The following is a 26,400-nucleotide window of genomic DNA, read 5'->3' as shown; positions in this document are numbered from 1 at the left end:
AGCGCTGCCCTTCTATCCGTCTGTTTACACTTCCTCACACACACAAAAACAACAACAACAACAACAACGACACAAAGACGCGCCCGGAGCCTTTTTTTTTCTCCCACAGATAAGAGACGACAGATCTTCTTCTCGCCTCTCCGGCTCGGAGTTTGAGAACCTCTTTTCAATATTTACACGCTTCTTGTTTCAGAGTTGCATTCAGAGGTGTTCTTCCTGGGGCCCGTGGCACGGCGGGGTGGTAGGCGGGGTGGTAGCCGGGGTGGTAGCCAGGGTGGTAGGCGGGGTGGTAGGTGGGGTGGTAGCCGGGGTGGTAGCCGGGGTGGTAGCCGGGGTGGTAGGCAGGGTGGTAGGCGGGGTGGTAGCCGGGGTGGTAGGCGGGGTGGTAGCCGGGGTGGTAGCCAGGGTGGAAGCCGGGGTGGTAGGCGGGTGGTAGGCGGTGGTAGCAGGGTGGTAGCCGGGTGGTAGCGGGGAGGTAGGGGAGGTAGGCAGGGGTGGTAGGGGTGGTAGCCGGGGTGGTAGCAGGGGTGGTAGGCGGGAGGTAGGGGAGGTAGCAGGGGTGGTAGCGGGTGGTAGGCGGGGAGGTAGGGGGGGAGGTAGCCGGGGTGGTAGCCGGGGTGGTAGCCGGGGTGGAAGCCGGGGTGGTAGCCGGGGTGGTAGCAGGTGGTGGTAGGTAGGGGAGGTAGGGGAGGTAGCCGGGTGGTAGCCGGGGTGGTAGCAGGGTGGTAGCAGGGTGGTAGAGGGTGGTAGGCGGGAGGTAGGGAGGAGGTAGCTGGGGTGGTAGCCGGGGTGAAAGCCGGGGTGGTAGCCGGGTGGTAGGCGGGTGGTAGGGGGAGGTAGGGGGTGGAGGGTAGGGGTGGTAGCCGGGGTGGTAGCCGGGTAGGGTGGTAGCAGGGGTGGTAGCAGGGTGGTAGCGGGTGGTAGACGGGTGGTAGGGAGGTGGTAGGAGGTAGCCGGGGTGGTAGCCGGGGTGGTAGCCGGGGTGGTAGCCGGGGTGGTAGCCGGGGTGGTAGGCGGGGAGGTAGGGGGGGAGGTAGCCGGGGTGGAAGCCGGGTGGTAGCGGGTGGTAGACGGGTGGTAGCCGGGTGGTAGCTGGGGTGGTAGCGGGGTGGTAGGGTAGCCAGGGTGGTAGACGGTAGGCGGGAGGTAGCTGGGGTGAAAGCCGGGTGGTAGCTGTAGCTGGGGTGGTAGGCGGGAGGTAGCTGGTGGTAGCCGGGTGGTAGCGGGGTGGTAGGGGTGGTAGCTGGGGTGGGTGGTAGGGTAGCAGGTGGTAGCCGGGGTGGTAGACGGGGTGGTAGCCGGGGTGGTAGGCGGGGAGGTAGGGGGGGAGGTAGCCGGGGTGGTAGCCGGGGTGGAAGCCGGGGTGGTAGCCGGGGTGGTAGCCGGGGTGGTAGCCGGGGTGGTAGCCGGGGGGCTTGTCGGAGCCTATTGACCGCTCCCGACTCCACGCTCGGCAGGGTTTGTCATTAAACCGCTCCGAGAGCGTTTCAGCCTAATTTAGCTCAGCGAGCTTTTATTGATTTGGTTTTAAACTGCGATTTGTGTCTGCAACACTTTACTCCCTCAGCCCCCCCCCCTCTCAATGGATCCGATGTGTGTATTCTTTCTGTCACGCAGGCTCAACATTCAGGATCACCTCTGGAAACAATCCGGGACATGAACAAAGAGAAACGGGTTTTTTCTTCTTCTAGAAAAGAGGATTAATTCATATATATCGCTCTCTGCATTCAGAGACGATGGGGGATAGAGAACAACTGGGTTTGGGCTGTCGGCATGACGACTATCAGCATATCTGCAGCGACTCCGTCTCTCGGGAACTCGGCTTGTTGTTTCCGGCGAGGGGGGAAACCAGAAGTTCCTCCTCAGTGTTGTCATTACTTTTTATTTGAACTTCTACACAGTGGCGCCACCGTCGACTCGAGCGAGGGTCCCGATGACGCGGCAGGCGGTCGGGTGAACACGCAAACACCCGCGTGAGAGGAAAAACAACAACAAAAAGCCCCAAAAGAACAAACAAAACCCGCAAAGCTTTTGCAATCAGAGTCGGGTGATGACATCGAAACTGTGCCAAACAGGAAACACTTCATTATTCAACCATCACGATGAACTAGATTTGGTCAGACGGAAGTATTTCTGCAAAACCAAGGAATGCAAATGCATTTTTTTGCAAAAAAGTTAAAAACAGCACCTGATATATGTATATATATATATACACACACATATATATATATGTATATATATATGTATATATATATATATACACACACACACATCGGGTGCTTTTTTAAACTTTGTTTTCAAAATTAAACATTGTTTTTTAAATATATATATATATATGTATACGTATATGTATAGACACTTTAAACAATGTTAAAAAATATAATATTTTTAAAAAAAGTTGTAATATATATATGTATATAAATATATATTTTTAAACCATGTTTAATCCGACACACACACAGAGCGGTGCAGTAGGTTTCTCACTACTGATATATGTTATCACTGTGCCTTTCCGTCTTTCTCTTTTACAATAAAAGATATGTCGGCGAGAGGTTTAATATAATTTCATTTTTCCGTTAGCTTAAATATACATACGGTACACGTAGAGAGAGGCACCGTGTGTGTCGTGCCGCGTGGCGGGTGGGGGGGGGGAGGGAGGTGAGGGGGGGGGTGCTCCTTTACATCTCTCGTTTCCGGAGCCGGCTTCAAATAAACGGCCGCGATGCTGACGGTCGAAAAATCCAAAAGCAATTTTCCCTCCTGGAAATGGCTCCCTATTGATCCTCGGCCTCAATTAATTGCATTCATGTCATGTCTCTGTCCAAATCAAACCATGCCGGAGAATATATGCGCATTGTGCCCGGTTAGTGTGTGTGTGTGTGTGTGTGTGTGTGTGTGTGTGTGTGTGTGTGTGTGTGTGTGTGTGTGTGTGTGTGTGTGTGTGTGTGTGTGTGAGAGAGACCTCCTTCACCGTCGTAATCGATGAACCGTAAGATGACCGCAGGCCCGTAACGTGGTGGTTTTTTTGCGACCTTCGTTCAAGGTCACGAGACACAATGTGCAGCGGGCTACCAAACCACGCAGGCGTACATTTCATCCTTTGTGATGTTCAACATAAGGTCCCTGTGAGTATAATGGAGTCGCGTACCTGTACCGGAGGGGTCCCGGGCCTCGGAGCTTTCCTCGCCGGTTTCTTTGCCGCGGTCTCCCGAGTCGGTCGGCGTCTCGACAGGAAGCTCCCGGAGCTCTGCTGCCGAGGCCCTTGAGAAGACACACACACACACACACACACACACACACACACACACACACACACAGATACACACAGACACACACACACGAGCTTAGAGGAGGCACCTCATGAGGAGGTCACTTCCCCCGAGAGGAAGGAGGGGAGGCAGAGCGGCTGCAGCTGGGAGTCCGAATAGTTCTCTGCTACACACACACACACATACACGCACACACACACACACATACACGCACACACACACACACACACACACACACACACACACACTCACACTCCCCAAAGTCGGATACATCTTTGCTGATGTCAAACTGTTGTGGTTTCCTCCCTCCAGGAGGCGGGGCTTCACCTCCATCCAGGAGGCGGGGCTTCACCTCCCTCATGTTCGTCGGTTTATTTCGCAAAAAAAAGAAGATTATGATGAAATTCGGAGGCAAAAAATTAGGACGAAGATGAAAATGATCCGGCACATGAAGAACCGTACGTGTATCTAACGCAGCGGTGGAGTCAGATACAGTAATATAACAACATTATTTTATTATTTTATTACCTTTCCTTTATTTTCCATTCAGGGTTTAAGATTTCCTTGTATTTACAAAGCTTTTACGAAGCTTTTGATCGTTTCCTCGAGGGTCATTTTAGTTTTCTTTGCACGTTTAATGTTGGCCAATCACAGCCCAACGACTCCGGGCTCGTGGTCATGAACCTGTTCCGCCCAGACAGGATCATCTTTATACTTTCATTATAAGAGTGGCTTCCAGGAAGTCATCACTCGAGACAACACGTGTCCTCCATAAGCGGCGTTCATAATTATAATGATCATAGGGGGGCGAGTCGCCGACCCACTTATTCACAACAACTTGTGCATGTGTAACGAAGAAATATAATCACACCCACTGCTTGCTGCTGGAGTTACTTCACTTTGAGCGCCTGTCGACTCATCATCATCATCACCGCTCATCATCATCATCACGCCGGCTTTCTGACGTGACTGGAAGCAGCTTTTTAAAAGCCGACTCTGACTCTGACAAAGTCTTGTTGACACGGCTCTCACGTGGACGTTCTCCCTCACACACAGGAGAGTCTCATCTCCACTAACTGAATGTGTCCCTCTGCTCAGCACCGGCTCCTCCTCCAGAGGGTCGGGCAGAAACAAATAACGATGCGTGCAAAACGCCGTCGGTTTGAGGCGGTTGGGACTTTTATTTTGAAGGCGGGTTCAAAGCTGTATCAGCAAAACCCAATCATTCCAATCGAGTCCAAAATGAAGGAGAATTAAATGGTAGATGTAAATAGAATGATGAACGTGAATAAATGTGAGTAGAGTATTCGAAACGTTATTAGAGCTGCAACAATATATCAATAAGTTGTCAAATATTTAGTGAAGATATTTGTGGGTGTCTTTGCTCGTATATGTTGTGTATTATTTTGTTTTTGTTTTTATTCAGTCAATCATTGCAATACAATGCCATATTATTCTTTATAATTCTTTATATAATTCTTTATATAACAGAAAGCCTAAAAAGGTAGAGGTAGAAGCAAAAAATCTTTTATATATATACTAAATTATTATTATCAAATGAATCAGATAATTAACATGAAGTAAAGAAAAATAATAAAGAAAAAAAATACAAATAAAGAATAAAATTAAAATAAATTTAAAATATATATATTTATATATTTATCTTCCATATACATACGTTTCAATCACACTTACGGTAAACTGAATATCTTTTGAGTTTGAGAATGTTGGGCTTTGGAACACACCGATCCACGTGTATTGTTATATTTTCTGACATTTTATAGACCGAACAACTTATCGATGAATTGGCGATTTAACGGACGATGCAACGAGCCGTGAGCTTTGTCTAAATATAAAAGAGGTCTGGTTGAGCCTCGCTCGGCCTGCTGCGCGCCACACACCTGGAACGAGACGACCCTGTCGACATGTCACATGACGGCTCCTGATAGCAGGCGGTTGTTGTTTTTCTGCGTCGCTGTCGAGCCGCCCGAGACTATAAAGTATCACTCTGCTGCATTCTGCATCATCCGTCTCCATCCGAAGGACAACAATGATCTCCAGCCACGAGAAAACAAAGCAAAGAGCCGTCTGTCATCACCCATAAACTGATCTCTTGCCGTTAATATACGTAAATAAATATATGTATATCCAGCTTGTCTGCCTGGCTGTGAGTGATTTGAGGAGCGTCGCTATCGATCCTGCCGCAAACTATCCGTCACGGGGTTAAAAAAAAGAAGAAGTCGACGCCCCGGCGTCAAGCAGCGCACTTAAAACTCACAGGAGAGAAACGCTGCGTTGAGCTGATGTGCTGTCACTGCGGTGTTATGGGGGAAAAAAACATATCGTTTCCGCAATAACAATAGAAAATAAACTCCTGACAGTCTTAACGCCCCGACGGTGGGACGGGCAATTGATCGCTCTTCTTTAAAAAAAAAGAAGGCAGAATATTGACTAAACGAAAGAGGAAATGAGCACTCAGCAGAAATATCCCTGCATGGGAAATTGTCCTCACTGTGACTCTACACACACACACACACACACACACACACACACACCTGTGCACGAATAAAGGCTTTGAAACCTCTGCTGAACACATCAGTGAAGGGTTCTGAGCACAGGGTGGGGGGGGAGGGGGGCTGCATGGCTTCATCTCAATCAGGGCCCCTGCATGGCTTCATCTCGAAGGCCAGAGAACTTCTGATTACATCTGGCCCACACAAAAAACCTCGTAACTTTGAACAGGCAAAGAAAGTCTGAAAGTGTGAATATCATTTCACTCGTCTCTGAAATACTTTTATACGGTTTTTCGCTTTTCCGGTTGGTTGAAGCAGTTTGGATGTGCCTGTTGCTTTACAGATGTAAACTTCACACTTTTGTTTTTAACGTTTTACACGTACTTCTCAAGGATTATTAAAAGTCTTTGGAGAGCAGAGCCTCGGTTCTTGCAAACCAAAGGAGTCTTTTGGAGGAACGCCTCTCGGCGGTTCTGTCGGTGACTTTGGCTGCGGACCTCCCGGTGGACGCTTTGAAAGTTGCTATCAACTAATCAATATAGTATCTTATTATCATTTACGATGCCTCGGAGGCCTCGGAGGCCTCGAAGGAAACCGTCTTCAACAACACTGGTTCTGCTCGGCCCGGTTGGTCTTCATTCACTGTTCATTAAAAAGCTACTTCTGCAGTTAATGACACGCTAACTCTCTGCTAACGTTAGCACCACAGGCTTTAAATACCTATATTTATATAGATATTTATATATATATATATATATTTATATATTATTCGAACCTCTCTGAGTAATGACTATCACTATTACGTAATGTTTAAGGACAGATGTCGCACCCCTGTCGGAGTTGGCCAATTCTACGCACTGATTGGCCGGTCTGCGTTCCAGGGGCGGGACTTAGCAAAGGGGTTCAATCGTCCCCTCTCTAGGGTCGCAAGAGATCCAACTGAATGGGAAGTTCAAAAGGTGGAGGAAGTACATTGGTATGAAGAAAATAAGTTACGCCTCGAGCGCGGTTTGGCGTCACGGCCGCTGCGACTCCCGTCGCAAGATGGCCGCCATCCAAGCAGCTGTCGTTAGCTAAGCGCTGCACTTTTTAAATCTCTTTACCTCCACAAGTCAGTGGTTTGGGAGGACGCCGTGGGCTCGTGAACCCCAGCGGCACGGCCAGATTGCATTCAAGTGCGCTTTTTGCCAAGTGTGTCTGGAGCGTGCCAAGCAGATTTTTGGTAATTCCAAATTGGCGTACGTAGGAACAGGGCGGGATCAGAAGGATTAGTATTATTATTAGAGCAAAACTGTTGATGCTCAAGAAGGAAAAAAAACAGTTAGAGATCGCAGATGGAACGGACACCTGCTGCCGTCTTCATTCGGCCAAATACTAAATCCTCTGGCTGAATAATAATAAAGCTTAATCAGTTTTAATGTTTCCATGTGTTGATGTAAAACTAAATTCCACAAGTTTTGGTCATGTAACCCATTAATAATAAAATGTCCTCATGAAGTTTGTTTAAGTTTTATGTGAAAAGATTTCTAAGAGTGAAGCCAATGCGGAAGTGTCTTAAAATTGAATTGTTTCAACTGGCCACCAGGGGGCGACTTCCGAAAAAGGTTACATTGTATAGAAGTCTATGAGAAAATGACTACTTCTCTCTAGATTTATTCCCTCAGTAAACCTTGTAAACATTAGTTTATGGTCTTAATCTATAGTGTCAAGTGTTCAGCTTGATGTTCTTTACCTTCGCATTGAAAATGCGGAAGGTTATGTTTTGATCGCCGTGTATTTATTTATTTATTTGTATGCGTGTTCCTCGCATAACACAAAAAGTATTAAACCGAATCGCATGAAATTTGGTGGGATGATTGGTTATTATCCGGGAACCATTTGATTAGATTTTGGGATTGATCGGGTCAAAGTCAAGGTCATGAAAAGGTCAAAATCTTCTTGAATCGCATGCAATTTAGTGGGATGATTGGTTATTAGCCGGGGACCATTTGATTAGATTTTGGGATCAATCAGGTCAAAGGTCAAGGTCATGAAAAGGTCAAAATCTTCTTTTTACCATAGCACAGTCAATTTTTACCAAATTGGCATGCAACTAATGCCAACATGTTCATAATTCAATGCCCAATATTGTGATATGAGAAGGTGTGCGCTCTACCAATCTGCCCATTCTAGTTTAATAAGTTATAGTCCCATTTAAAGTCTAATAGAACATAAAGCAGAGTATGCTTTCGGGCCGGGCTACCTTGTGATTGACAGGGTGGCCGCCCTACCGCGTCACCGCCTACACACAGTCTCTATACTCTGAACACCCGCCCAGTTATCCGGGCTCATTAGACTATATAATCCCCTGTGTGCAGGGCTTTCAGGTTGTCCCACCACCAAACATCAAAAAGATGAACAGACCTTAATGTGTGCAACTTAAAGCACTTAAAAATATATATTTGAACGATTCAACACCGACATGTCTTTACAGAAACAGTCCACCTGAGTTGGTAATCCACACGGTGTAGAACTCAGCATCCAGAGTGCGTTAGTGCGAGTCGCAGCAGGAAACGCACAGGTGCAATTAATAACATTAATTAAGGGTGCATTTAATTCAGGTGCCCCAGTTGATGTTCCCCTGTGTGGCGAACACTCGCTCACCGGAGGAGGCTTAGAGGGAGACGTAATTGAAGTCAGCCATCAATGTTAGTAGTCACACCTGTCCGTCTCTAGCAATTAAAAAACCTAAATGTCTTCAGCGAGAACAATTTGAAGGAGAATGTCACACCACACAAAAAACGTTCTAGTGAACCTCCGCTGAGTGTTTCGGGGTGGCTTGAAACTGTTTGCATACGTATCGCTAGGGTTACATGAAAAAAAGAAAAGAAAATTCCATTGGGGGGGGGGACAGACTTTTTAAATCAAATTCGTCTTGGCGCCGCATTGCAGAGCACGAGCGCGGCTCATCACGTCATACTGTACGCATCATCATACGTTTTGCAATCCTGCGATTTCCCCCCCCCCACGAGGGTTGTATCCGCAACACCACACTATACTCGACACTACCACTTGTCACTGTGTGGTGTGACATTGCCATCTGGCATCGAAATGTTTGCGCAAATAGATTTCGGCGCGACATCAGAGTATCTCATACCCGCCGTGTGTGGATGGAGCGTGAGCGCGAACATGATCTCAGCCACGATGACATAACACTGACGTGATGTTGAGTTTCTCCACCGCCCTTAATGTTAAGTCTCTTTTTTTTCCTTTTCGACACTGTAATGGGGAATTGAAGGCAGCTTACCCGCCGGGTGACTCGTGAACTGGAACATCTGTCGAAATGAGAAGACGAAGGAAAAAGAAGTGAGACAAACTATATTCCAAAGCAAATGAAGTGCATGTTTCAAAAGTGACAAATGCAACCGTGGCAGGAATTTAAGAACAGACATCTTGAGAGACGGTGACTTTGTGTTGTAATTACTCACTCCCTCTTACGTCCCGTAAGCAGTGGAGCTTCTCAAAGCCTCAAAACATTACTGTCAAAAAACAAAATCACACCTACTTACACTGCTTACACCGAGTCTGAGATACTTAGGCAGATGGCGTAAGGCGGGAAAAGTGATGATTTAGCGCGGCAGAGTTGTATTTTCTAAGAAATTGCCACTAAACAAAAATGATTTTCTTTAAATTGCACCATGTAATCGTGTCTCATGTGGTGAGGGATTGATCTGTAACACCTGTACGACACGCTATCGTCAACGCCCAGAATTCCCCAACGCATCACCACAGCCTACTTAGTGGATTACCACACATAAAGGCTTGGTAAAAATAATAAAGCTTTTTAATTAAGCATTAATCGCACAAAACTTCTCCTGGACCCAGATCTCTTTATCCAGGCGTGTAAGTACCGGGGCCGGTTGGGCAGCAATAGCCAGGTCGTAAATATATCATACTTATATCTATCTAACTTCGTCCAATTAAGGGCAATGATTACTCTGCTCCGTCCACCCATGGCATAAATTTAATCTGGTTATGGAGATATTAAAACTGCACATCGGCTATGGTGACTCACAGATACGTTAACTAAAGAAGGAACAGAAAATCTTCAAGGATTATTGAACAGTGAACTAGGTATTGGTTCATTGATCCGCCCAGCAGGCAGCGGTTTGATGACACGTAGGATGGATCGAGCGTGGGCCTTTTGGCTACAGTACAGCAACTTAAAACTATTCAGTGTCTATTGTTTGAAAAAAGAAAAGAAAGTTGGCGTTATGTTAACTGAAGCCAGATGGTGTCGAACTGTCCAAGTCCAAATGCATTAGCAGTGATGGAAAATAGAATATTTTGTAATGTACTAAATTAAATTCTCATGTATTTCCAGATGTGCCAGAGAGGCTAAAGAAAATGTTCCACATACATGCACAATAGATATATTCCATTTAATTCATACTTCACATCCGTTTTGTCATTTTTAGTTACCTAAAAATTATATTCCACAACATTTCAAAGATATTTATTGTTATTTTTTTACATTTACTTAGCAGTTATAGTTATGGTTTTCTTACCTGTTATATTAAATTTTAATGCAACATATTTGTGAAATATTATTCATTCCTAATACGAGTCATTGGGCAGCGAGACCAGCGAAGACATACAGTAACTATAACCTCACGTCAAGTGTACCAGCTTACCTTAACCTACAACGTTACAATACTCCTACTCCTATGGGTCAATGCATCAGTAATCATGATCCAATATGAGACAAAATATTCTCTGGACAATAATACATTGATAATACCAAGGCCATAACTCACTGTTAAGGGTAAAGTGCGAAGGTAATGATATTACGTTAGTTAGCTAGCTAACGTGAATTTAGTGTCACATGGAAGTTAATAATTCACAGCTCACTACTTTACAGTATATTTTTACTTTTTTGTGTGGCATATTTGTTAGATATAGACGATTACTTTTGTTTTGTTTGGGGCAGTGTGTGTGGCTAACAGCTGTTAATAGCTTGAATAACGTTACCACCTAACTGTAGGCTGACTGCTGGTTGTCTCTAGTGCGCCTGTTAGCGTTAGCTAAATACAGAATATATGAAAGAGTCTGGATGGGGAATTAACATTTTTTACTTGACTAAAAAATAAACAATCCTTCCCACTATTCAATTATATTGACTTTGGACCGGAAGAAGATTGATTCGGAAGAAGAATTCAAATCAAAAATATTGATATAACAAAACTAGAACCACAATTTGCTTCATAGAAATATTCACTCAAGAACCAACACACACATTAGAGGAAGTAGCTGATTCATTCTGCTGTTTTGAAGAAATTACTTATAAATTAATATAAATATCAGCATATTTATGAATTGACTTAAAAGGAAGTTCTGCATTAGCTTTTCATTTGAGTAAATGGCGTACATCTTGCACCAAAGTTCATGCCTTTAATATGGGTCTGGACGGCTGACCAACTAGACAACCAACATTCGGCACCAGTTTTAAAATAACGTTATAGTCCAGAGAATGTGTTACCTGCAGTGGAAATCGCAGCTCCATCTTCGGTGAGGACGCCCTCCGGTCCAGCAGGAGGCAAAGTTGTGAGAGGTTGTGTGCCGTCGGCGCCTGTCGGCGGCACACTGTCCACGCTGGCCTCCTTTTTCGACGACTCGTCGGCACAAACGGAATCGGAGGGGATCCCGGTCCGGTCCTCCTCGGGTTTCTCCTCGTCCACACTGTCCTCAAAGGAGAACTCTTCCCCTTGCTCCTCATCTTCCTCCTCTTCATCCTCCTTAGGCGGTTGCTGTTGACCCATCCCGCTAGACATGATCCCTGAAAAAAAGAGACAAAAGGTCATGTGTAAATAGACTGCTCCAAAATGAGATGGCCACTTTTTGAGTTGAAAGTGACACTTTTAGTGGAGAGAAATTCCTTGTTTATTTCACTGTCTGGTGAAGATTGGCTCTTTTTGTTGATAGGTGACCTTTAAAGTTTTCAGACATGTGTGAAGAGCATTTTTAATCTGTATCCATGGAGAAAAACTGGAATACAGGACAGAAAGTTATGTGCAAATAAGTTACGGTTAAATTAAGGTTTGATGCTTTTCTCTAATCATTCACTTTTAGTGTGTAAGTAATAAATACAAAAGAAAAAGAATATATTGCTTTAATACAATACATTAAAAAAAATTGCAATCACATTATAACTAGTCTGCATCTGATAATAAGCTGCACTTATTATGACTTCAGGAGTTAAAGCTTGAGCCTAAATGTACCGACCTTCATATAATGTGAATTATTTGTATTAAGACATAACAAAGATAAATGGACTGAAGGACTGGAATGTCCTCTGGTCTTCATAAACATAAGCTGCTTTTTGTTTAGCTTTTTTGTGATTGCGTTAACACTAGAAGCATCAAACCTCAACTTTTTTTAAAAATCCCTAAGACAAATCCACCAAAAGAGTGAACACACTTTCTGTTTTGCACTTTGCAATTCTGCAAAACACTCCACGCCGCGTCTCACATTGAACACTCAAGAATGAATTATCTTGCAATGATTTGGAGGAAAATACTTCTATTTAAAATGCTAAACAAAACCTGAGATCGGTAACACCGACACTGTATTGATTTACTGAAGTGTAATACACTTTTCTTTGTGTTTGTTGTGTCGCTGTTAAGCTCTAAGTTATGTGTTTTTTATTTTGTGAAGCCTTTCTTTCTATTGTTTTCACTTAAACTTTTAGTAAATGTACTGGAACAATCTTTCACAAAAGCCTTGATGAGAAAATTAAAAAAGATATACGGCAGTGTGCTACTTTGAAAAAGTCATTAAAATGCTGCTTTTGCTGTAAAAAGGTTGTTTTGGATTTGATTGCCGAGCTTTTGAAACAAACTCCCTTTGAAACAGACACGTTAATCTCAAAGTGCTGTGTCTTACTTCGCTCGAGTGTAAAGTGTTAACACAATGAGTGTGCGTGAGCAATTAAAAAAGCAAAATCAGCGGCATGTAACAGATCTTTAAGTTTTTAAATGAAAGTCAGTTATGCTAATTACCACTGAATTGAAATTAACTCTGAACCCGATACAACTTAATGTTTTTATAAAAACACTAAAACTTTAGCAACGTTTTCAAATTGTTTCATTCACTCAAATTGACGTTATCTGCACTTACAACCGCTCCCAGTGTCCGATACGCAGAGAGAGAAACAGAGTCCTATCACCGGATGACGTGCGGCAGTTCTGCAGACTGTTAGTTAAATTAAAGAGTCCCACCAGGCCGGGTGGCAGATTAATTAAGATACACACACACACACCCGCTGATGAAAACATGTGCCCTAACATGACAGAACTCAATTATCTAAGAGGCTAATTTCATCCGGTCTTATCAAAGAGAACAGGTAAGACAACAGACGAGACGTTTAAGGAGTTGATGAAAAGTTAATGAAAAATCCACACCGGCGAGCACTTGTAAACACATAACACGTTTTGCACCGATTTCGTCAGCTGTATTTTCTAAAGTGAAATGACGCACAAGCCCTGAAGGCATCGCATTGCTGCACATGGTGATTGCTTCATTATTACACTGAGTGGGGGCTTTCTGTGACGTTTGAGTGCGAGCTAGTGTCCCCCGATCAATGGACCCGGCATCTGCTTTGCATTTGGATCGGGCATGTTTTCTAAGCAATGTGTAACACCCTGTTCCGTGTCTCCTGTGTCTCCTCTGTCTTGATTGTTTAATTCCCTTCACCTGCCCTCAGCCACTCTTGTCTCGTTAGTGTCTGATGTCGTACACCTGTGTTTTCCCCCCTGTATATTGTGTCAGTGTTTCCCTCGTCTCCTGTTGGATTGTTGTCCATAGTTGTTGTCTTTGTTTCCGTCGTCCCTGTGCCCTGGATATTCCTGACCCCCGATTCTCTGCCTGCCCCTTTTTGGACCTTGTTGTTTTTTTGTAAACTTTTTGGCTGACGGAAGAGCTGACACGATGTTGTTCAGGAATAGCAATGGCATTGAATTATTTTATTTTTTTGTCATTAACCCTCCTGTTGGCTTCAAATTTACTAACATCTTTTACCCTTGGGGTCAATTTGACCCCAGCAATTAAAACCTCCAGAAAATGATTAGAATTAATTATTGTTTCCCAAGTGTAAGTGTGAGGTACTTTATGTGTGTTTGTTGACTACCTAAATAGCCCTTTAAATATATAAAAAAAGTTGATATTTCTTTTATGTTTTACACAGTGAAAAACAGTCAAATTGACCCCAAAGAACACCGATGCGTACAAGTTGTGTACAGGACATTGAAAAATTTAATTTTATGTTTTCACAGTTGTCCCCAATAAATTAGGAAAAGTCTGGAAATATGAAGCAAAGAAAATGATATCATTCATTTGTTTAGAGACGTTAAACATTGAATGGGGTCAAATTGACCCCAAAGGTAATAAGAGGGTTAAATGCGCCAGATACTAAGGAGGGAGCATTTTGATTGCCTCTCAACGGTGTTTACCTGAAGGGAGAACCGGAAGGCGGCGCCTGCGCTACCGCAGCGTTGTGGGCGCGAGCCGATGAGGCATCCTAACATGCACTAACACGCACTAAAATCCCTCGGCTATGGCAACAAACGATAGAGAAGCTCTGATAATAACACACACGCAGAAGGGGAACGGCGTTATTCTTGCTCAGGTAGACGTCCCTCCACTGTAATTTATCATAGCAAATAGTTGTTTAATGCTATGTTAATGTCCAGAAGGTAAATACAGCTCCTTTTTTAAATTACAGAGGGGAAAAACAGTGATGCGCAGCGCGTGTTCTTTCTTTAGAAGCCGTCTCTCGGCGCGTTAACCGGTATGATCGGCGGCCTCCGGACTCGGCCGCCTCCCCTGCACCACGAGCACGTTTCTTCCAGTCGGCCCACACATCGGTCGAATCAACAATGACTCTTTTGTGGAGGGAAAAACTTTAGCTCAGCCTCAGTGAGCATTGTTTGTACGTTCGTCACTGCAGTGCCGAGTGGCTCGCAGGTCATCTGGGTCATGGCCGTGCCGTCTATGGTATGGCTCATGAAACTATGGTGGAGGGGGGGAAGGAGGATTTTTGTCAAAAGAAAAGCCACATCCCCTTGGATATTATAAAAAAAACATCAATGGGATGTTTCTATTAAAAGTTATTGCCGCTGTACTTCCACAGATGAAAGATCTTCTTTAGATCGGCCATTCCCAAACACAGGAATTTTATCAGGGTCGCCGTATTCATTTGCAGAATTTCTTCCTTTTTTAATCAACACTTTTATTCAGTCAACCTCAGATCCGCATGAGGGAGCCTGAATGTTCTGATAACTTTAGATTACGTGAATCTAATATGAAAGGGTAGCTTACATTGTGTTTGTTGGACCGATGAGAGGAAGTGAAAAGGATGAGATGGCGCCATCTCAATGCATTCATAAAGTATTGAACACATGCATAAAACGAAGTTGTGATTTATCAAATGTATGAATCTCTTTGAAACGGCGGGTTTATATATTCAAGATAATATTAGAAATGGAAATGGCAGTAAAAATGGTCAGGAATGTTTATTCATGCACAAACTCGCTACTAATTTCATTAATTTGTGAATTGGGTTAACAAACGTTATCATTTTTTCAAAAGGCTAACAAGAAAAAAAGTTTGGTTAACTTTATATTATAGATGTTTTCATAGCTGGTGCCGGGTTCAGGCTTGATCAAACTAATACAAAACTGGAACCCAAAGTGTTTTCTCATCCAAAAACCCTCCCCAGAATCGAATTGACAGGTACTCTGAGCAACTTCCTTTGAGGCATTTGGACAAGCCATCAAACGCACTCCAGCTTAGAGGAATAAAGAGACCCGAGGGTGGAGCTGCGTGAAAGCTCTTCTTTAGGGCAAAATAAGAAAACATCACGGAAAAAAAGAGATGAAACCAACTCCTACACACCCTATCCCTGACCTACATAGAGCTCTGAAAACTCTCCCGCTGTGTACCCGATGTGCTAATGAGTGGAGGGTTGTTTTATCGGAAGAAAGGCAAAGTGATCTATGTGTACTTTCACTGGCGATCCCTGGGGCGCAAGGTCACACTTTGAAAACCCAAACCATTCAATCAAGTCTCGTTTTAAATGTCCCGGTCCTTGGATCTGCATCCTTTCACAAAGCAGCCAGGACGGGTAGTTTGACCAAAAGAAGAAGAGATCCGCACATCGAGTTCTAGCCACTCATTTACAGAGTCCTGCGTTCAGTCGGGTATATCAACAGACAATGGCAGAGGGCAGCAGCTGGTGACGACTGAATAAACAGCATTGGAAAATCTAACAGTCACTGGGAGCAGCGCTACTTAAGACCCGTTTCCTTAACGGGGAATGGCACACAAACACTCGGCAGACAATGAGAGGACCAGCCGACCACTGACAACCGCAAACAGTGCCAGGCGGAGACGTTTCTCCTCCAGGCGCTCCTTCTTCCTTCAGCCTCCCCGAGGACATCCTATCAAGAGAGATATACGCCTCGGCCACTTTAGAAACCGCAAACCGCTCCCCGGGAACAGACGGAATCTATCTTCCTTTGGCTGTCGGAAGGCAAATCTTGAGTGGGAGAGGCCGTTCACGGACGTTTGTGGATTTCATGGCTTCGCTTAAACACATCGTTGCCCCTCCGCTGTTCTTCAGAACACGGGAGAAGCGAAGCCTATTGCATTATATATCGTGAATGTGATGAATATTTAAAATTTCGCTTGAAACGAATTGCTGCCAAAGGCAACGTTGGACTATCGTGTCACACTGTAAACGCAACATGATCAGAAGGTTGTCTGGGCTCATTGGAGATACTTTCCCGCAGCTTAGCCGTCATGTTGCCACTGTTGAGACGGACAGAGACATATTATTCACTCGGGAGCCCTATCTGGCCTTGATATGCCCTCTGCTGTAGAGAACAGCAGTGATGTGCTGACGGTGTCACATTAGCCAAGGACAGAGTGGGAGAAACCGCCACCTCCCATCTGGCATTTGTGCTCACCGCTCACAATGTACAAACACCGAGCGGATGAGAGTGTGTTAACCTGGCAATGCATCAAGAAAAAAGACGACACATCCAGCGCACGACGAGTTAAAGAATAACTTCACACTTAAACATGACATGCTGGTGTAAATATGGAGATTTCTTACCAAATTTAGTCAAAAGAATCGACATTTCGTGGTTAAAGGAACCTGCTGAAAACACCATCTACTGTTCTGAATCAGCCCTTATCTTGCGAGGCCAATTCCGATATAAAGTCGACCGTTTGTGACGAATCTACGTCATGAAATAAATGAATGTGAAGGGCCTCTAATCGGACCACGCTCCTCGCCTCCACAGCACAACACAAGTCTGTTCTCTCCCCTCCGTGTCCCGGAAATCCAGCTATCGGTACACGGCAACTTCTGGTAAATGAGTGTTAATGACTGATGAACCGGCGATAGCAATGTCCTTGAGAGAGTGTAGACCGTGTTGAGCGGACGGCTGGTTAGCTAGCTAACGTGTGCTCGCTAACTCCGCCATGTTTTCGTGCTAACGTTCCACTGTAAGAATAAGCCGAACAGCAGTTGGGCGCTAACGTAAGTCGTCTCCCAGCGGGTGAATGTTGGGTGTAATTCTTGTCTCGATTGTGCCCACATGCCATATCGCTATTTTACAAGCTACTGTAGCCGTCATATACATTTTTGAACGCTGCATTGGGCTTTCGCCATACGTAAGTTGGTATGGTTTCATCTCTCAGCCTCAAACTTTCTGCATGTATTAAAAATATGCAATACTCTCTTACTTTGTGTTTCAGGATTTAATAGTTATCTTTAGAGTCTTGACTGGGTTGTTGATCGATGCCAACGACTCAACAACCATCTTACTTTTTAAAATATTTTCTAGATTTTCAATACCAATCTGACTCGGTCTCTCCGCCACTTTAATTGTGCAAAACCGTTATAATATACAGTATTTTATTTTTCATTATGGTGCCTCATCTTGTTACATTATTGCTATGATTAGCTAATCCATCACTGGCTGAAGGCTGTGACAGGAACTTATGTCGGGCAAGATAAGTTTAATAGCTGCTGCCGTCTCTCCTGACAGCAGGAATTAATGAAAGTCAGGAGTTACTCAAAGGTCTGCAGATACTTTTGTATCTGCAGACTTGTTAGAAAAGTGCAACCACCAAACTCCTTTCTTCTATCTCTATCTATATAGATAGATATCTATCATAGAAAATTGTAGAAATCATCGAAAAAATAGGTTAATTATAACCACAGCAGTTGCCTGAAAATCATCGAGTTGTTTTCAGTTCTGTTCAGTATCAAGGTAATCCATTAATTAACAGTTGTAGATGTATATTCAAGGATAATTGCGTATAGGAACTAATTGATAACATAGCTTACTTTAAATGATGCCCGTTTGCATAAATGTGAACAAATACAGGCTGAGAAAGATGAAGTTGTAACCCAACAGTATGACGTGGGTGTATTGCAACAGAAGGTTAACCCTTGTGTTGCCTTCGGGTCATTTTGACCCGATTCAATATTTAACCCTCCTGTCGCCTTCGGGTCAATTTGACCCGATTCAATGTTTAATGTCGGTGTTCTTTCGGGAGTCAACAAACAAACATAAAGTACCTCACACTTAAACTTGGAAAACAATATTAATTCTAATAATTTTCTGGAGATTTTAATAGCTGGGGTCATATTGACCTCAAGGGTAAAATATGTTAGTAAATATAAAGGTAACAGGAGGGTTAAACATTGAATCGGGTCATATTGACCCGAAGGCGACAGGAGGGTGAAACATTGAATCGGGTCAAATTGACCCGAAGGCAACACAAGGGTTAAAACACTCCCTGCCTGGTACACATTTCAGACTCCAGGTTCCAACTCCAAGCCGAGAGATGTCATCACGGTTATTTCAAGGGAATCTCTTGACTTGACACAGCTTCTCCAGGAACCGAAAAATCTATAATATAACTGCTTCACAGGCTTCCTTATCCCCGAGGCAACCGTGGTCACCTTTTATGTGTGTCTGTGGAATACCCCTTTCATATATTGCAAGTGCACAGAAGATGCTTTCCCGCTGCTTAGTGTTTCCTTCTATAAATAACCTGAGTGACAAATCCATTTATTTACAATCTGAAAAAAAGGCAAAGTCCAGTGTTTGCTCAAAGGTCAAACAACTGTGTGTGATGATCCTTTTATGGTAGATTTGATCCTTTTGCATATTAGAAATAGTTTACACTGAAGACCAAACTGTAATAATGATCATTTAAGAAATATATTTCACATTCAAAACCATAAGTTCCAGTGTAAAGTTTCCTTTGAAGACTTGAGTTTCCTGCTGTCCCAAATTCAGCCCGATGTTAGTGCAACAACAACAAGGAGACTCGGAACAACCATTGTCATTTGAAGCACTCTTACACACATCTAACATGTATCTGACGAAAACCGCCTTTGTCAGTTCAGTGTTTGGCGGGCGCAGTGACTCAACTCTCGTGTTCCCACAGACAGTTGTTGCCCCTGGCATCAGTCGTCGTAAAAGAGGAATGGCTGTGATCGAATCAGATATCAGCTCTGGAAATATTGTCATTATTATTATTAAGCGTCTTTGGGTACTCAGAAAAGCGCTATAGAAATCTGAATTATTATTATTATTCAGCAAGTGTCATTTAATGCTCTTAATATTGGCCAACTACCTGCAGTTCACTGTAAGTTCACGCTCAAGGTATGAGGTCTTGATTACTCTTCAAATCAGGCCAGTTGAGCTGCTTTAGCCTAGAAATAAAAAAGCCACGTTAGCTTGTTTGGTTGACGTGAGTGTGACGACACACGGCGGTTCTCAGACGGCGTTCGTAGCTTTAACAACGAAATGTGCTGCAGTTCCTGGATACCCCACGATATCAATTTGTTTATTACTCATAAACCAGGAAGTATAAAGGCCTCAAAAATCTTCACAGGATGAAGATGATGGGGTCAAACAAATAGAGAAAATAGTTCTTCACTTAGAGGACCGCAGTTTGTGCCCCACGTGAAACGAGAATTCTGTCATGTAACTTCCGTAAAAACGTGGTTATTTGAACCAAAACCGCGATCCTTTCCTCAGCCTCATGGACTAGTTTTGTTTCCTAAATCTAACTAAGTCGTTTCCTGTGAAGACATCAGTTTATTTTTAAAACGCCGCATAAAGCACCGAGCGGAAATTCCCACGCGTTGCTATAGACTACCGTAGGAAAACCCCCAAAAATGAGATATCGTGTGAACTGCTGTATGACACAATGCTGCAGCTGAGCCTCCACTCGCAAACATCCCTCAGTTCATTTTTCAACAACCCCAAAGGGTCCCTGTGTAACACAGTACAGCGAAACATGTGGAAGTGTGTCACCACGATCAAGTGGCTGATTGTGCACTCCGGCCTAGCGTGTGTGTATTTGACTGAGTGGGTGCAAGTTTTCATGTCGTGACTGTGTGGCGAAAAGGGATTCCCATTGAGAGGGAAGCCTTTGTGGGCAGGCCATGCATGCACGGATTGTTAATGTCTGTTGGAAGGGCTGGACTGTGAGTAAGGAGGAAAAGTGCATCCCTGGAGCTTCTTTGTAACAAAAAAGGGCTCTTGGACATCCGGCTAGTGAGGCAGAAACAAGTGCCCGAGCTTAAAATGCAAATGACTTGGTCAGAGGTCCCTTAGCTTCCCCCTCACCCCTCTTCCCGGAGCATAGAAGCAGCATGAAATCCATCCTGGGAGGGGCTATTGTACTCCGGGAAGCCACCCGTCAAAAGGGAATGTCTCAGGCCCGGCGTGGGCCAGGGAATCTCTTTCTAAAAGCCGCAGAATAAAACCAGCCGGCCAGAAAGGTGTCGAGGTGTCATCTGTGGACGAGCCGCCAATCGTCTCCCTCCATCCTTCCCGGTGTCGGTCTCAACGCTGCTACCACAACAAGGCCTGGAGCCACGCCGGCTCGGCTTTAGTCGTCCATGATGGTGTGAGTGTGCTCAAGGGCCACACGGGTATCAGCCATACCCATCCTCTCCTCCTCCTCCTCCTCCTCCTCTTCTTGTCCTTCTCAGCTGCTCCGATAGCCGTCGGACCGAGACGTAGAGACCACCGGCACCCCCACCCCCCACCCCACCCCACCGCACTCCATCTGTGGACAAAGCTGCTGCCTCTGCAACATGCTAGCAGAGCATGAGAAGTGATGAGGGAGAAAGAGGAGGGGCAGAATGAAGGGAGTACAGAGGAGGGGAAAGTGTTTTGAGAGGGACAGCAATTACACACGCCTCTCACCTCCTCGGCTTCAGCTGTACGTCCTCCGGGAAGCTTCGGGCACTCCCTGGTGACCTTTTAATCCCGGCAGCCTCCCATAAAGCCCAGTTGTGTCACCACACTGCCGGCTCCGGTCCAGTCATCTTTACGGTCTCCCCTTCGAGAGCTGCAAGTGGCTGAAAACCGGATTGGAATTCTCCTGAGCTGTTTACTTTCCCACAACTTCTCCCCTGCACCGTGTGCACTAGCAGCTCGATATGAGGTAACCCTCTCTGCTCCCTCCCTCCCTCTCTCTCTCACGCTCTCTTCTTCTCTCGCCTCTCTGCTTGTGTTGCTCCCTCTCTTTTTGAGATGGGTCCTTCCCCCCCCCCCCCCCCTCAGCCCCTCCAGTCGTATTCTGTCCTTTCTTTTGGTCGTCTCCCTCCTCCCACTCTCCAGACCCCTTGCTGCTGGCCAGACAGCAGCACAAAGCAGGGTGAGGGCTGAGAAACACGGCCGGCCAATGGGAGAGCGACAAAGTCAAGCATGCGGCCAATGAGAAGCCTAGGGGGCCGTGTTTGTACCAATCAGGGGAGTCCTTCGGAACAAGTGGGCCGGACCAAAGGAATTAGGGGCAAGGCTTTCTCGCAGCACTTCCGTGTGGGACTGAAGTTGACTGTTCTCACAGTCCTGCTGTCAGCTGGAAGAATTTATCATTCTTGGTAGAGATTTAAAGAGAGATGGTGGTGAAGACAATAATTTGGGGCAAAAACATGTGACACATTTGATCCAATTTAAGACAAAATTATATGTTATATATTATATATGTTGTTTGTTTTTTAGATTCTACATACATTTTGCTATGCTGTTGTCTTCAATGTCTTTTTTATATTTATCCTGTTATTTGTAAATTCCAGATTAGACAAATATCTTGAATCAAAAATGTAATCACTAACTGTTGTTTTAATGAACATGTTTGTTTTCGGCATATGAGTTTATATTCTATCTAATCTTTACTCGAACAGGAAGTCTCGCAAGGTCCATATTCGTATTTTCATGACATTGCATTGACTTACATTAATTTCCTGGAGCTTTTCTTCTTCCTCAAGTTTAACAGTTTTGTTATGCCTTTGGGAGACATTACCTAATCTTTACCCTCAGCTTAAGCCAGCCATACCCTCACATGAAACCAAGTCTTCACCCTAAACTGTAGTGATTTATAATGTGGGGTCCCCACAATGTAGCCGTGTGAACAGATTTATGTCCCCACAAGGCATGAAAACACAAAACCACACACCACAATATGGGAAGATGAAAGAGAAGTGAGTGCCTTTGTTCATTCATTCAACCCATTACATAAAGTATTATATATCATATGATGTATCCTGAGAACGTGGACTGGAACTCTGAGTATAATGAATGAAACATAAGAATGTGGAGTGAATAAATGCTGAAGCAGCACAAACGATAAGCCATCCTCTGTTTATTACCTGTGTGAGCTGGTTGTGTTGTTGTGTGAACGAGCCGACGCTGTACTGAGAAACACAGGAAACAAACACTGTGGCATCCAACTTGAAAAATAAATATTTAAACAAGAAGTTTTACTGGTGTGCAAAACTAGTAATTAATGCAGATGAATTATCCCCCAGAACCCTAAAAGATGCTGGAGAAACATTTATTTAACGACCCTTTTAGTTTGGGTATGGTTTATTACTTTGGGTCAGATGCTGACCAAAGTCCTTGTATCATTTTTTGTCTTATCATTTGATTGCTGCCTGTTCATTTCTCACTGGGTTAATTATTTAGTTACACAGCAGCTTCCTCACATCACCAATTGTGTTTTTACTTTACTGCGCCGAGGGGGAAATTATTACGTCTCGGAGCCAAAAACACAAACATAATAAATTCATGAATTAAAACATCGAGGTCATATAAATCTACGTCCACGGGGGAACATAAAGCCAGGAGCGCAGGTTGTGGAGGCCGCCGTCTCCTAAAGGAAAGGAAAGATGAGATGCTGCATAATCCGGTTTGAGATTGTAACGCTGGTCATCTGGTCACATGACGTCTTCTCTTCTGTCCATCCTGGAGAGGGATCCTCCTCTGGTGCTCTCTTGAAGGGTTCTTCGCCTTTTCCCTGTGAAAGTTTTTTTTTCCTATCTTTTGAGTTTTTCCTGATTCGATGTGAGGTCAAAGGTCAGGGATGTCGTATGTGTACAGATTATAAAGCCCTCTGAAGCAAATATTGTAATTTGTGATATTGGGCTATAAAAAATAAACTGAATTGAGTCTTTCAAACTTTTCTCTTTATTTGTCTTTTATTTAATTTGTCTTATTTGTTTTATGTGTATTTTACTGCACCATCTTCTCCCGTGTATTTTATTTTGTTCTTTTAACTTTTGAAATGTTTTGGCCCCTGGTATGGTCAATTTGTTTTAATATACTAGTGCACTTTGTGACACTAAGTCTGTTAAAGGGGCGACGGAGGGTCAGTGGTTAGCAGGTCCGCCTTTCAATCAGGGGTTCAATCCCCACCCTAGTTGGTGTGTCCTTGAGCAAGGCACTTCACCCCTGTAGCTGTGTCTACGGCATATGAATGTAACGTGATTGGAAGTCGCTTTGGATAAAAGCGTCAGCTAAATGACATATTAATGTAATAAGTGCAATATAAATATATGCTACCCCCCCCCCCCCCCCCCCCGACACGTGCGATTCTATTTCCATCATCGAATAAAATTTACGACACTGACGACTCGTGCACTTTCTGACAAGGTCACGTGCCAACAAGGTGAATCCTCCCCCTCCCCCTCCTCCTCGAGACAATCACACGGCGTCACTCGTCGTCCAGAAGATTTATTAAAACACATTGAACAAATACACAGAATACAAATAAAAAGATGACAATTCACTTTTTTTTTTTTTTTTCTTTGTCATTTCATTCAAATGCTATACAGCACAAATATCAGAACCATGAAACTGCGTTTTGAGAGCTCATTGTCTGTAAAATGCTAGATACGCTACCGCCTCGCCCGAAGTGAACCGCCAGAACGCTTCACATGCAGCCGCTGCAACAAAGGTGCCTTTTTCTCAGGGTCTTTTGGTAGCTTTTGAAGCCATGTTAATAAGCATGTACATTACATTGTTAACATATTTATAATATTAGACTGAAGCCTTTTTTTCTTTTCTTACAGACAATACATTCATACCCGACTTCAGTTTGATTGCATTTCATTGGAGCGCTGTGTTTTTCGACGTCGTCTCACGGCCGTCGCTCCAGAGGGGGTGAAAAAAAAAAAAAAATGGGCGGACGTGATTTTGATTAATGGGCTCGTACGGTGTCATCTCTGCAGATCTACGGCGACACCAATGCAAGCAGACATTCATCTTCTTTTTTTTCTTTTTTCTCTTTCAGTTTGATACATAAATCTGTACGAGATGGACTTTATCTCCGGAAAGAAACAAATCTTTCAAGTATTTACATGTTTCTGAGGTTCTATCTGTCGAGCAACCTAATTAATACATGTCGTGGTCAAGTAATCGACGGCGTGAAACAAACACGATGAACATAAAACGGCATAAATACGAAACAGAGAGCGGGAAAATGAGAAAAGAGCGGGAAAATGAAAAAAAGAGCGGGAAAAGTAGAAGAGCGGGAAAAGAAACACTTCAAAGTTTATTTCAATGGCAGCTTAAAAAAAAAATCAGTCTGATGACATTTTTAAAGTTAAAGCGCGTCGTCTGAGAAATGATGTGAGAGGGGGAAGGGGGGCACATCGGGAAACCATTTAGAAGTTTGCAAAAGCAGAGTAAGAAAACACGCTCACCAACCGACTCTGTACAACACGACCTCTTCAGTTCAGATTCGTCCGATCACAATCGTCGACCCAACAAAGTCAAATAAGTGCTGTCATTGGCGAGAACGATACAAACGGGTAATGCCACTCGTCTTTGAAAAAATAAAAACATAATATGGTCAACAACACATTTGCACTTTGAGTCAATGCCTTCATAAAAAATAAAAAAAAGGAAATAAAGTAATCTTCCATTTTTATAAAACACCGGTTCACGTGGTGGGCCGCCACTTCAGGCCATGATGGTCGTAGATGGGATGGACAAGATATTGTGGCTATACATCATGCCGACGGTCTTCACACCAGATCAAAGCAGCAACACACACCCTCCCACAAAGAGCCCGAGCGTAACGCGAGGAGGAGGCGACGCCGTGCAGCGCAGATCAGAGTCAAAACGCACCGCGCCTCCTCTAATCTTCTTAATGGCACAGAGTGACCAAATGCATTTTATTTCATTGTTTTACCATAACGTAAAGAGAAGCAAACCCTCCCCCCGCAAAAAAGCTCATTTTGCGACAGATACTAGACTTTAAAGTGACATCGCGCCATTATGAGATCCATAATTAGCACATTATGTTTCTTATTCAGTTCTAACGATGGAGGGGAGCGATGGGAAAGTCGCCGTGGTGGAAGTAAGAGAAGGGAAACTTTGTCCACTCAGGACTCGTCGGCCCCGGAGACCAGGTGAGCTCCTGTTTATAGTCGCCCCCCCCCCCCAGGGTTAAGCTCTACAGCCACTACTAACATTCAGATATAATAAGAATCACAAATATTGTACCATACACAGAAATACTTCTCTGAAATGCGTTTTGAATAAACATTTTTCAGACTTCCGCCAGCTCTCTCTCGTCTCCGCTCCATCCTCCCGCGCGACGCCGAGCTTCTGATTCCCTCCGTGTGTGTGTGTGTGTGTGTGTGTGCGTTTAACGCCTTTTCACTATGAGTCGACCTATGTGAGGTCAAATAAACAGCAGTCTCTGAGTATATACAGTACAAGAAGCTGCAGGTGTTCCTGGAGTTCACTTCCTCCAAATGACCAGCAGGGGGCAGTCTTTAGAGGATTCAGACAGGCTGTGTCCAGCTACTGCATACAGGGTACACGTTTCTGATGCTTTCAACGAATCAAGATTGTTATCCACTGGTTACTACATGAATGACATGAAAAGAAAATTACAAAAATGTATTTAAAGTAATAATATTGGCTCTCGGGGGGGGGAATCATCCCATCAGACTATGACTGAAGGCGCCCTTAGCTCCAGTGGAGGCACAGTCACAGTGAAATCCTCTTTCAGGTATAAGCCCCTCCCCCCTTCGCTCTCCAGCACTGGTTAACAAAAATCAGAAGCATCTACTAAAATACTTCTACGGGGATCCTTCGAAAGACAAAAGTGCAATTGTTTTAAAGATGTGTGCGTTAATAAAAAAAAGAAAAAAGTTGGATCAGAAGTCGGGGAGGAAAGAGGAGGGCGTGGCAGAGGAGGCTGTCGTCCACACGGGTCCCATCCCCTGGGAGGGTCTAACCTCAGGT

At 44.2% G+C, this 26,400-nt stretch overlaps 2 protein-coding genes across 2 annotated transcripts in view; both read right to left on the bottom strand.

Annotated features, from left to right (window-relative positions):
- The window catches only part of arhgef10la (Rho guanine nucleotide exchange factor (GEF) 10-like a), a 119,903-nt gene extending 98,561 nt beyond the window's left edge, over positions 1-21,342 (bottom strand). Inside the window, exons 1-4 of the mRNA XM_056436584.1 lie at positions 21,064-21,342; positions 11,301-11,597; positions 9,069-9,096; positions 3,149-3,261 (exon numbers count right to left, since the gene is read on the bottom strand). Of these exons, the coding sequence (XP_056292559.1) occupies positions 3,149-3,261; positions 9,069-9,096; positions 11,301-11,592 (433 nt within the window). The 5' untranslated portion in view covers positions 11,593-11,597; positions 21,064-21,342. The remainder of the gene's footprint in view (positions 1-3,148; positions 3,262-9,068; positions 9,097-11,300; positions 11,598-21,063) is intronic.
- Positions 21,343-23,858: 2,516 nt separating this feature from the next.
- Positions 23,859-26,400, bottom strand: part of chd5 (chromodomain helicase DNA binding protein 5) — a 43,724-nt gene continuing 41,182 nt past the window's right edge. Inside the window, exon 40 of the mRNA XM_056436583.1 lies at positions 23,859-26,400. This exon is cut by the window's right edge and continues 143 nt beyond it. The gene's annotated coding sequence lies outside the window, so the exon portion shown is untranslated.

Source organism: Pseudoliparis swirei, chromosome 18 (assembly GCF_029220125.1).
Source record: "Pseudoliparis swirei isolate HS2019 ecotype Mariana Trench chromosome 18, NWPU_hadal_v1, whole genome shotgun sequence".
In the NCBI taxonomy this organism is placed as follows: domain Eukaryota; kingdom Metazoa; phylum Chordata; class Actinopteri; order Perciformes; family Liparidae; genus Pseudoliparis; species Pseudoliparis swirei.
The sequence above is the reverse complement of the archived record's forward strand: the minus strand, read 5'-3'. Positions and strand labels throughout refer to the sequence as shown.